This window comes from Simochromis diagramma, unplaced genomic scaffold (assembly GCF_900408965.1).
Source record: "Simochromis diagramma unplaced genomic scaffold, fSimDia1.1 OVJJ01000325.1, whole genome shotgun sequence".
In the NCBI taxonomy this organism is placed as follows: Eukaryota; Metazoa; Chordata; class Actinopteri; order Cichliformes; family Cichlidae; genus Simochromis; species Simochromis diagramma.
In genome coordinates, this window is record NW_024387291.1 from 1624792 (window position 1) to 1637589 (window position 12798).

The window sequence follows — 12798 nt, forward strand, 5'->3', positions numbered from 1 at the left end:
GAGCGTGCTCTTGTGGGTGGCACTGCTTCAGGTGATGAAACAGGTTAGTTGTATTTCCAGTCTTGGTGGGAACATGCTGTCGGCACAACTTACAGTGCGCGCTACTCTGTTTTTTGTCGGACTTCAAATAGCCGAAATATCTCCACACTACGGAACTTTTCCGGCCCTTCCTTTCGACAATCTCTTCGGCATTCGAGCCGTCATCTGTGTTCTCTTCCGTTCTCTCGGTTGATTTTTCTCTACTTGGTGCACTCATTTTCTCCATCACCCAGTCGACACGGCGGTTAGCTGCTAGCTGCTTCGCAAACAAATACGCACGTGCGCCTTGGCACTTGTGCTGTACGTAACAAGTCACGTGACGTGACGCTGCGGCTGTGATTGGTTCGGCTCTGCGCTACTTAATTTGGATTGGCTGACTTTTTTTTTTTTTCTTTTTTCTTTTTCTTTTTTTTAAGAGGACAAGAGCGGCGAGGTCTATCGCGATAGTTTAATTTCTCTATCGAGTAAAAGTTATATCGCGATACATATCGTTATCGTTATATCGCCCAGCTCTACTGGCCACTGGATCTCCAAACATTTCTTCTCGACAGTGCTATACCGGCACTCCTGATCCGTCAGCTTCCGGCTGATGTAGAGAACTGAGCGGTCGGCTCCCCCTACCTGCTGGGACAAAACGGTCCCCCAGGCCTCTTTGAGTCATCTGTCTTCAGACAAAAGGGGAGGGAAAAGTTAGGTGTGAACGGCAGCAGCTCCCCACAGAGAGCCTGTTTTAGCTGCACAAGCACCACCTGGCACTGCTCCGTCACTGGCCTAGATCGGGGGCACCTTTCCGGGTGAGATCGGTCAAGGGGCTAGCCCCAGGAACTGCCTCACCTCCTTTTTGGACTTGGGGCGCAGGCAGGATGCAATCGCTGCTGTTTTCTCCACCCGTGGATGCACCTGCCCACCCTCCAAGTGGTACTCCAGATACTGTAGCTCCCTCCGTCCAACCGCACACTTATTTAGGTAGGCTGTGAGCCCCACCCTCCTCAGGGAATCCAGGACCGCGGCCACCCGCTGCACATGCTCCTCCTAGCTGTCACTATGGCAGATCACGTCATCTAGGTAGGCAACAGCATATGCAGCGTGCGGCAGCAGCACCTGGTCGATAAGGCGCTGAAAGGTGGCCGGGGCTCTAAACATGCCAAACGGAAACATGACAAATTGGTACAAACCATACAGAGTGGAGAAGGCCATTTTTCCCGGGACTTTGCAGACAAGGGAATCTGCCAGTAGCCCTTGGTTAAATGCAGTGCCGTGAAAAAGTGAGCAGTGCCCAACTGGTCTAGGTGCTCATCAACCTGGGTCATTGGGTACCCATCAAACTGTCACACCTCATTCACCTTGTGATAGTCGACACAGAACCGCATAGAACCATCTTTCTTCACCACGAGAACTATGGGACTACACCAGGCGCTGTGCAACTCTTCTATTACTCCCATTTTCAGCATGTCGGCCATGTCCTTCTGAACAATTTGTCTTTTATGTTCAGGAAGCCTTTAGGGCCATGAACGCAACATCATGCCAGGATGCATTTCAATACGATGCTCAATGAGAGACGTTTGGCTGGGCAGGGGGGAGAACGCGCCTGCAAAGCTCTATTGTAAAGCAGCAACATCCGCTCTCTGCACTTGTGTGGGATGTAAGATGGTTATCACAATGGAGGGAGGTGGGAATGATGGACTCTGGCAACTCCCACCCAAACTCATGTCTCTCTTTGACCAGGCTCAAACCTGAGTTTAGCCCCTCTGTTGAACAGGCTCTGTTGACGCTGCTGAGCCTGGAGCAAATTATCCCATGAAAGCCTCCCCAACCGATGCAGTTTTGCTCTCAGGTCCAGCACGTACTGAATCTCATTTTTCGCAGGACTCGACCCTTCCTCCCAGTTTTTTTTTAATCAGGCTGTCTGCCGTACAGTAACTCAAAGTGAGAAAATCCCGTGGAGGCGTGGGGCACCTTCCCATGTCCCCATGCACACATATTACCTCCACCCACTCAAACAACGCCCCGGGCGGAACAAAGCTTTGGTGGACCAGACTCGGTGTGCAGCCCATGTCCACCAAGGCGTGGCGTATACCCCCTTGACACCTTACCGAAATGTGGTACGTCCCTCCCGGACCAGGGGTGGGTGCTGGAGCCCCGGCCATGCCTTCTGGGCCCCTGGCCCGAAGCAGCGGTGCGAAGGGGTTTGCGGGACTCCATGTCAGTACTCTTTACCGCCTCTTTTCCGAGCTGCCGGCGCCTGTAACTGGTGTTCCATGGGCTGGACGCTCCACCGTGCAGCCTCTGGTCCGACGGCCAGGTGATCCTCCGCCAGCGTCATGGCTGCGGTGAGGTCGGCAGGCCAATGGTAGCGGACCCAGCGGGCAGTGGCCTCGGGCAGCCCCTTCACAAACTGCTCGAGGAACATGAGGTTCAGCATACGTGCCTCCTCCAGTGACGGCTCCCGGAGGTAGCCAGCTGCCTTCCAGCTGCCTGGCCCACGCAAACAGCCATTCTCTCCCTGCCATCTGACTGACATCCTCCGGGGAGAGGCCCATGCGATCCACAACACCACCCAGCAGATGACCTTGAACACCCCCCGAGATGCTGGTGGCAGGCTCAAAACCCCTGTCAGTGGCAAAAGCTGTGTCGCCCTCTCCTCCTCCGGCCAGCGACATGCCAGCACCATGACCTGAAAACCTGTGGATCCTCTCCCTCCGCCATCCAGTTGAGCGTCACTGACAGCAGGGCAGGACGTGCTAGTGCTGCTTGAGCCTTCTATCCTCTTCTTGTCCCTTCACTGGGGCCATTACATCCCAGCCCAGGTCGTGGAAACCCTACTCACAAATGCAGGCAGAGATATACCTCTGCCCTGCTGCCAATCACATGCTTTGTCTCCTACTGTTGCCGTTCTTTGCTGTCAGGACTGGGTCGCCATGTCACATTGGCTGATTTGCTGCCTCTGGCACTACCAAAAGGAAGAGAGCATATTTCTCCAATATTGGTTCTTTTCATTGCCTCCCTGTTAAATCCAGAATATAATTTAAAATTCCTCTCCTCACACACACGGTCTTATGTTAAAGACCTCCAAACTAACAGAGCACTTTGCTCTTAGCCTGTCTGTTTTGCCTGCCTATTAAACTAAAATATAATTTAAAAAAACATAAAGTGACATTAAGAACCTACCAGTCCGGGTGTGTTCAGTGTTCTGTCATTTCAATGTCTGTAAGATAATTCAAGCTTTACCTTTGTCCTATATAACACTTCTGTACATCTAGTGTGACTTATGAAAGAGAGTTCAAAGAAAAGAACAGAAGAAGCTACGAACTGTGGGTTTTTTTTCTGACGACAGTAACTTAGTGATATGATTGGTCACATATTTTGAGACTTCATATGAAGAACTGTGAAACACCACAACAGCCACTATGAGTATGTGATTTTTTTCAATTCCCTTTGTACTCTTTATCAAGTTACTTCACACGTCAGCCACCAACGGCACCTTGTTGACTTGTTAAACCGAAACTCTTTATTTGTTAAAATTGTTTCATGGTTACTATGACAGTGAAAGCAGTGAAGTGAAAGTATTATGATTTCAAAACTAGTTCTTAAACAGTTTAAACATCTCATCTCTTTGTTTTTGTTTTGTTTTTTTTTTACTTTTGAAACTTAAATATAAGTTTTGATATGAAGATTGTGATCTCTTACCTCTGTATAGTATAGGGTTTATTACTCATTGCTACTGAAAGCTTCTGTTACCTAGCAACCGCGCCATAAGCAGCTACAGCTGTGGTGGACAGCTCATGTTTGACATGTTCGATGGAAATAGAGCTTTATTTTATATCATTTGTTTGACTTTAAACAGAGAAAATTGTATTGTTTGATGTATCTGGGAGAACACCACAACCATGCACCGAGTCCCTTTAGCCAACAATTATGCTAAGCTTAGCTAGTAAACTAGTTTGCTAGTGTAGCTCTTGAAACGAGTCTCATTTCATTGTGATGTTACAAATGTAATAGGATTTACATTATTGAGATTTTACTATATATACAAAAAATTTTGAAACAAAAAATGTAGTTGTCTCAAATATTGTATTTCAGTTAAAATTCAAGGTATACATTTCTGTTTTGTATCATTTATACTTGTGTGACTGTCTGACAGAGAAATATTCATACACACTGTCTGAAAGCTTTAGTTATATTTAAGGACAATATCCCATATCCCTAAAATAAACTAAAAAGATTTGATCCTTGTATGTTTCACATAAAACTGAAGACAAACTGATGAAGTAAATATTCTTTTATTGAATGAGAAAACTGCAGTACAATTTACGTAAGATGTTGAAGATATCGGAGCACCAAACAGACTGATGTTTGGGTAAGAGGCTCAAACGGGACAGATGTGATACAGAAACATGACATCCTTATAAAATACTGACAAACTTTATTAATTTACAACCTTTCACAGGTCTTTGAACTTTTTATTTAAATAAACTTCATACTTTTCCCACTGAAACCAGCACAATCCCACTTTGATGAAAACAACAGTTTAACTAAATATATTCTGGATAAATCAAAGAATTATCAAACTTGTCCGTGGTTCACTTTATTTTTCCTTCTTTCTCTGTCAAATCCTGTCGTGCAGCATAAACATCAGTGAGTGGTTCCCTGTATGCAGCTGTTATAGTTTGAGTTGGAGATACTTCTGCAAATACAGGAAAAAAATTTTTAGAAACTGTTTTAAATGTTTTCACCAGTTCCTCAACTACAGAGAACAGCTGTCTATTCTCCCCTTGTTCTCCTCTGCATCTCTTAGCAGCTGCTGGCTCCCCTTTCTCTCCCTCTTCCTCACACACTGTTGAATCAGTCCTGGTGTATCCCCAGGGTCCCATCACCTCTCACCTTCTCAGTCTCTCCTGAGTATGGACATTTGCAAAAGGAAATCAACCATGGCAGTTAAGAACAAAAGCAGAAGAAGCTTATCAAATATCGATTAACTTGCAGAATGAAAACACAGTTTTCTAATAGAATCACATGGACACACTTTATGTATTCTAATCAGAGAAAAAAAACTAAGGGGAAACGGGGCATACGATCCTACAGAAATGTTGGAGGACTTCTCCATTTACTGTCTGTCTCAATATTAACGGTTTATACAGGACGAGAGCTCTTTTAACTACAAACTTCAGCACAGCATGGTTGAGTCCGTGTTCTCACCACAGTTCACGGGCCAGACGTTTGGTGAACATCTGCTCGGTTTATGCTAAAACATTTAAGTACGCTTGGCTTCACACTGACAAAGAGACCCAGCTTTGGCAGAAAACTGAACTAACTAACTAAGACTAACTAACTAAGAGCTCATATGACCCAAAATTGCACTTCTTTATCTCATATTCATTGGGGTTAAATGTGTATTTAAACATCTTTACACCAAAAGAAAGGGCACTTTCACTGGTTTAGCCTACTAGATCAAAGTGAACTGTGCATGGCCCTAAATTGAGTTTGACATCGCTGAAGTAGGTTATACCATGGCTGGGAACTACAGCTGCACCTGATACTACATAAATAAAACTAGCAAAGTATTGTGAGAGTTAGTGTCTCACTAAACATGGAAGACGTTGTTAACAGCTACTGCTGTGCTGCTGAATGTTTGCTAAGTATTCAAAACAAACTTAATACAACTCGTCCCCAAAAATGCAATTTTACTCAGTACTGCTGTTCCCAGACACGGAAAGCGTGAATGAACAGACGTGTCCAACTGATTGAAAAGTGACAGGATATGATGTATGTATGCTGGTGTATGTATGCTGATGTATGTATGCTGATGTATGTATGCTGGTGTATGTATGCTGATGAAGTTAGAAAGGGTTTAGAACTTGTGATTGATCATTTTTAGTGATTAAATCAACTGAAGGCGTTTTTAGGAAAACCTGATTATAATAAATTACAATAAAAGTAATTTAAACATTAAGTAATAAATGCACAAACAAGCTTTTCAATATAACTCTGAGGCAGGATCTTTCTATTTTTACTATACAAATGTAAGAATAACAGTTTGGGGATGTACAAAGGAAGAAAATGAAACATTATTTAGTGTCAGATCCATGATGCATACACATATTAATGAAGGAACTGTTAATGTCAGTAAACCATATTGTGACATTCGGGCATTAATCTGACAGACTTTTTAGATCTTTCTGAGTTTTATCAATTACATTCATTTTGATGACATTTCAGTATGTTGGTAACAGATCTGTGTCATGGTTCTCGGTCATTTAACCCAGTGTTTTGAGTTTCTTGTGTTTTGGTGTCTATTATGTATCATGGTGTAGTTTAGGTTCATTTAGTAGTCTTGAGTTTATTCTATGTTTCAAGTTCTTGTATTCGCTGTTTTGTTCCTTGGCCATTAGGTTCCCCTTGTGTCTCTGTCATGTGTCGCTCTCTGTGTTTTCATGTTTTTGTGCAGGTGTGTCTTGTTTCCCTTTTCTGTGTCCTCGGCCCCTCTCTTAAGTTAAAAAAAAAAATGTTTTGAGGTCTTTCCAGTGTTTTCAAAACTGTGTTGCAGTGAGTTTTTCAGATACACACCAAACACACACACAGAACAACAAAATATATAAAATTACATACACTTCTCGCTCATTTTTTGAGAATTTCACCACTTTTAGTTTTTATGGAAACTAGCTTGTGTTATTCATGACATGACATCATTTAAAATAACTTTCTAAAGCCAGTAAATAGCTGCCACTTAAGTATAAATCTAAATCATACAAATCATTTTGTATTATACAAAAAAAAAAAAAAGCAAAAACAGTTGCGCTATTTTTTCATAATAAATGGGTAGGGGTGCAGTAAAAGTCACCAAGGCTCTGCACAGCTCCAAACTTCCTCTGCCAATGACATAAGTTTAAAAAATGTGCGTTGGGGCTTCACGGTATGGATTTCTATAGCCAAGCAACTCAATATGTATGTGGCCAAGAACTTTAGTGCATGTAGGGAATCTTAGCACAGTTTACTTGTGTCAGTTAGGTCAGCTAGTGGGATGGCAGAGAGGGCAGCCCTTACATTATAGAAAGAGTCACGTTATTTTTTTGTCTATGAGTTTCTAATCAGGCATAAATATTGACAGAAAGTATATTAAGGGTAATGCATTCATGATTCACATATTGTGAAAACTGAGCGTACGGTTACGTAGTTTCCGTAGTGTAGTGGTTATCACGTTCGCCTAACACGCGAAAGGTCCCCGGTTCGAAACCGGGCGGAAACATGATTTTTTTTTTTTTTTTTACTTCAAGATGGCAGCGCGAGCAGACGCAGCGGCCCGACGCTCTCCGCAACTTAGCAGCTTTCTTTTTCTGTGTTATTGTGTAAATACTTACGCTGTTGTGTACTTCACACACATGGAGAAATGCCGAAGTGCCTTTCATTGTTTTTGTAACAATGACAATAAAGAGCTATTCTGTTCTATGTGATGTTACATTTTCCTGAGAACTGAGTGACTGTGATGACTCCTCCAAGTGCTACATGCTATTTTGTCCTGCTAGTTGAGCCTGCTGTCTGTTCTCAGCCCTCCTCCTGTTTCACTGGCATATATCCGTCACCAGAGGGCTCCACCGACCTGCCTGTTGACATCAGAGTAAACCCCTGTGTCATGTGACCTGGCTGGAGCTGCAACGCTGGACTCAGTCGTGGCCCAGGCAAGTTCAGAGGCAGTTGAGGAAAAGAGAGCAGGGAGCATGGTAAAGCACTGGAAGGATGAGGTGGAAACAGGAAGCGTGTAGATTCAGTGGACTTATCAACATCCTCCATGCCCTCATCCTGACTCAGCTGCTCCTCTCCCCCACTGCTAACACCTGAATCCAAGCTGGGAAGCTCCGGGCTGTCAGCCTGCTGTTTCTCCACTCGCTCATAATCAGAACAAACCTGGATAGACTTGCCAAACACACATCCGCTGCTTCCAAACAGCCTCTGAAAATCAGCTTTTTGTTCATTCCCTCCCTCCTTCTCTTCCTCAGCCTCAGGTTCTTCATCATGGCTATCAGTCATATTGATGCTATCTGCCTCCATGCTCGCTTCACTGACTTCTGCACAACTGCACATGCCTGAATCTAGACTCTGGAGCCTAAATCGATCATTGTCGAGCCTCTCAGTTTTCTCGTAGTCTGAAATCACCTGCACTGGCTCACTGTTACTGCTGCCTTTGAGCAGCAACATTAACGTCTCCTTTTCTTTCTCTCTCGCTTCAGTGCTGTCTTTACTTTATTTAGTTTACATATTTACCCTTCATTTAATTACTATTATTATTAATGTCTGCATTCAAATCTTTTGCATAAGACTGCCTCATTCCTTTACTGCAGCATCATTCAGTTACTGTTTGTTTGGAGGTCTTTCTTCTGTTTTGTCTTCACTTAATAAGAAGCATGCGTTGTGTGACTATAAAAATTTATTCTTTTATTCTTTTGATTCTTTTATTATGAACGTACTGTGGTGGAGAACAAACCCTCCTCGCAAAAAAAAAAAAAAAAAAAATCATGTCACAGTTAAAAAACTTGGTAGAACTTTATAATAATATTACACTTTTAAGCATTATTGAGGTAATAAGTGTTGATGGGATTTATTATCTTTAAGGCTAACACTTGATGATTAGCAACACACATTTGTTTATCCTACTGCACACAATGTATTGAAGAATGGTCTGGATTCACTCTGATGCTGGCAGACAAACAGGGGGAAGATCCTTCACAGGAATGTGGATGGAGGTTGTGATAGCTACAAGACAACCCCCCTTCTTGAACTCTATAGGTCAGGCTGGAGAACGACAGGTGGTTGCCATGGTAATGGGAGTGTTGCCTGCGAAAGGGTCATCTCCATATAAGGCTGATATCCAGAGAGGTGCAGAAGAAGAAATGTGCACCAATATCAGACCGAAGGCCACCCTCAACTGATTCCACCAATCATGTTAACATTCTGTTTCTGTGACCCACCATAAAAGTCTATACTATTTGGGTGTGCTGCTCTTTGTTCGTTTGGCTCTCCTGAGCGAGCAAAGAGACTCGGCAGCCGTTTTTTAACTTGAGCCTTCAAATGCTTAATACATTTAAGACAACGCACTTTGAGCATGTTTGTCTTCTCTCTCTCAAAAATGAACCTAACAGTGTGTACTCCATGTTTTATATATAATTACTCCTCCTCAGTATGTCATTTTTAAATACACATATATTTATACATCTGTTACTACAACACCATGTACAGCTATCACTGATAGTAACTCACTGTTAGTATGAATTAAACACTTGCTAATACCTTACTAAAACATTAATAATTCTTAACATTGTGACATTATTATTAAGTGCTACCAAAAACCTAAGTTTTATATACATCCCGTACATCTGTGATTTTAAATATCTGGGTACAGGTTGCAATGTGTGCTGTGAAAGTTTATAGCAATTATACATGCTAAGTTTGTTCCTTTCTTCCTGCTTGTGACTCCCATGATGCAGTTGGGCTCCAGTCACTCCAGGCTCCCTTGCGGTGCTGAAAAATAGGCTGCACACGAACGCGTGCCTCATACCTCTCGCCTTGTATCAGCAAATGTGGCTTCAGCTCTGCCTTGCACTCCTGCCCACATTGAATGCCACGTGTTTTGCGCACAGCGGGATCCTGACACACAGAAAGCAGTGCGGGGTTGAGAATGAATCTTGGTTGGATTCACACAGCCACAAGGTTGTCATTTAAACGTGCACTTTTAAGATCACTTTACACTTAAACTTGTTCACATTGTGTCACAAAATCTAAACGTACACTCCATGACTGATCCTGCTTCTTCCACTGTACTTTACTTTTATATGAACTGATCCTTTCATGTTCAGGGACTTGGGACAACCAGGAAACAGACGTGAAGTTGACTTTTGGCTCTGCAGGAGGATTCACCTTTACTGCAAGATCACACACACAGTTGTTTTAGGTCACCATGAATAGCTCGCACTGTAAATCACAAAGAGCCAGTATTTATACTGTAGATTACACTCACTGTGACAGGATGGCATGAAGGAAGTGATTAAACTCTGCTTCATTTGGTTGCAGCTCAGATTAAGGGACAACTCATGGAAAGACAGAAACTGGAAAAAAAAAAATGTTTAAATCAAATTTGAAGTTTGCCAAAGTCAAAGATTGGAGTCACAAATAGCCAATCAGACAACAGAGTTGGTATAAACAGAGAGCAGCTATAAAGAGAGAAGAGATTAAGCTTCTTTTAGACAGATAACGAGTACATGTATCATCACTCAGTACAAGACTAAAGCGGTGCAGTTTGAACTGTTCAACAGGCAAAAGTCTAGTAAAATAGAAATTAAAATATCAGAAGCAGAAAATGAGAAATAATAGATTCACTTAAAAGGATTTTTCTGTACTTTCAGATTTCATTGCAATTTCACTTTCATGCCATTAAAAAGAAGCTGGACAAAAGCTATAATTACCTTAAACTTCACTTCAAATACAGAACATTCAAAGAGCAAGTCAAAGAGAATGATTCTGGCAAAAAACAATTTTTAAAGATCCCTGCTCACTGACCCCTCTCTCTTTCGTTAACTGTGGTATGTGCTTGATAAATTTGGCTAACCAGTTTTTAAAATTAATCCAACATTGATCACTACTTAGACTACAAACTGACATATAGGACATATGATTGTATATCTGGGGCTTGAAAACAATTTGATTTTTCCACACACTCACAGTGTATTCAATTTCAAAGATCAGGGAGCACTTCTTTAGAGCTGGTCTGGAGACATCAAAAGGCTTTAGGTGACAGGAAGTGCTGTAAGAACTGAAAAAAAAAAACAGTATTAATCTCTTTTTGGTGCACATGATGACAGGTGTGATTTATGTATTGTGAGTATTATGTGTTGAGCTTTTCTCTTTGTGACCGAGGGCCTTACAGGCGTCGAGATTTATAGTGAGCATGTATGGTGCATGCAGTGTCATCAGACACGTATTTGCTGTTCCACAAACATGTGATGTTTCTATTGTAGTCAGTGTAGCAAGTGAGATCTGTGAGAATTAAAACAGGAGAGATTAAATGAAAATGAGTAAATATCAAAAAACAGATCTTAAAGTTTGTTATATGATATAAATCAAGAGGGGGGGAAAGAAGACGACTAACTCTTTGGAAGGCTGGGACACTCCTCACTTTTGCAGACCGGTAGCAGTAGCAGCAGAATAAACAGTGAATAAACGGTTTTCTTGTTTCTCTCCATTCTTCAGGTAGTCAGTTTTCTTACTTAGAGACCGCTGGGATGGTTTGTTTCCAAAGTTTAGTCACTCAAAGAGTTTAAGGATTGTACTAACTTCAGTACTGACTGCTTCTTGGTTCTCCTGCACAGATTCATGTATACATGAATAAAGTAAAAAATCATGGGGCTGATAAGATACAGATGATTCTGATTCCTCACTCTTTTTTGTGCATGCAGTCACACACAAACACATATAGAAATACATTAATACGAATACAACAAGAATAAGTTCTATAAACAGGTGATAAAACAGAAAATCCTGCCTCATTTTGTCCTCTGTGCTTCCACTTACACAGACTAAGAAAACAGTCAACGACTTCAGTCAGTGACTTACCTGCTGGTTGACCTGCGACTGATCTGCTCTCAACTGCTGATTTTGATTCCACCTGATATACTGTCAAAGAGCATCATGTGACGTCTTTGCGTATCACCTGAACCACCCCAAAAACCCCCAAAAACAAATGACAACAAAAAAAGCAAAGTCACTGTAAACGTCACTGCCACACAGCAAAATCTCCAGTGTTAAATTAACACTGGAGAGTGTCTATATGGGTCCACACCTCTGAGTGTTAAATACAACACTGTTGAGTGTTAAATTAACACTTTTGAGTGTTATATGTTTAAAAGTAACCTAGTCAGTTTTGAAGATTAACAAAGACTAACACTGAGCAGTGCTGATTTTCTAACACTGGAATATTTCTAACATTTTGAGTTATTTTCCAGTGTTAGAAAATCAGCACTGCTCAGTGTTAGCCATTGTTAATCTTCAAAACTGACTAGGTTACTTTTAAACATATAACACTGTCAAAAGTGTTAATTTAACACTCAACAGTGTTGTATCTAACACTCAGAGGTGTGGACCCATATAGACACTCTCCAGTGTTAATTTAACACTGGAGATATTGCTGTGCAGAAGTCGAGACGAGCTCTTGAATACACAAAACTCTTCTGACGAACATGAACTCCTGAAAGTTGATCTTCCTTTCTAAATGTTTAACATTAAGGTTTTACTTTCCTCTAATCCAATTATTGAGCTGATTAATAAGGGTGGAAACCACCTCCTCCTGGGTTTTTCCTTCAGTTTTATCTGTGTTTATTCATTCTTTTTCTTCTTTGACTTAAGTACAGACTCATTTCCTCCAGGATGTAGCATTGGAGCGTGCGCAGCAAAAACACACAAAAACACAGCGTGTTATCTATATTAATGCATTAGCAGTAGCTGCATTTGCATGTGAACCACACTGACATTTAAACTGTATTAAAAACAGGATGAAAAATTAAATGTTTGTTCAGATTTAGTGTTTTGCATCCATGTGCAAGCTAACCTAGAAAAGTTCACGCAAGCTTTTCTTTTTATCGTGATCAGTACAAACATGTTAAGTTTAAATTAGCTCCAGAATTTTAATATCTTGGGGTCATTCTAGACCCAACATTATCCTTCAAGAGTCACATAAATAAAGTGTCCCAGGTACTTAAATTTAATAATCGAAATTTT

At 41.6% G+C, this 12798-nt stretch overlaps 1 protein-coding gene and 1 non-coding gene across 2 annotated transcripts; one reads left to right on the plus strand and one right to left on the minus strand.

Annotated features, from left to right (window-relative positions):
- Window positions 1–6825: 6825 nt before the first annotated feature.
- Window positions 6826–11803, minus strand: LOC120716402 (interleukin-2 receptor subunit beta-like). Its single transcript, XM_040003936.1, has 7 exons — window positions 11638–11803; window positions 11174–11385; window positions 10950–11061; window positions 10747–10837; window positions 10046–10133; window positions 9817–9950; window positions 6826–9675 (listed from the first exon to the last, which is right to left on the minus strand). Exons 2-7 carry the CDS (start codon window positions 11265–11267, stop codon window positions 9472–9474), a joined length of 723 nt encoding a protein of 240 aa, XP_039859870.1. The 5' UTR covers window positions 11268–11385; window positions 11638–11803; the 3' UTR covers window positions 6826–9471.
- On the plus strand, window positions 7210–7282 carry trnav-aac. Its single transcript has one exon. It is a non-coding gene; the product is annotated as a tRNA-Val (tRNA).
- Window positions 11804–12798: the final 995 nt, after the last annotated feature.

Excerpts from the sequence above, each read along its gene's own strand:
- LOC120716402 (XM_040003936.1), bottom strand. The coding sequence starts at position 11,267 with ATGGAGAGAAACAAGAAAACCGTTTATTCACTGTTTATTCTGCTGCTA. Across the intron at positions 9,951-10,045 it reads CTTCATGCCATCCTGTCACA|TAAAGGTGAATCCTCCTGCA; the intron begins GTGAGTGTAATC and ends GTGATCTTGCAG. Across the intron at positions 9,676-9,816 it reads AGCAGGATCAGTCATGGAGT|GATCCCGCTGTGCGCAAAAC; the intron begins GTACGTTTAGAT and ends TCTGTGTGTCAG.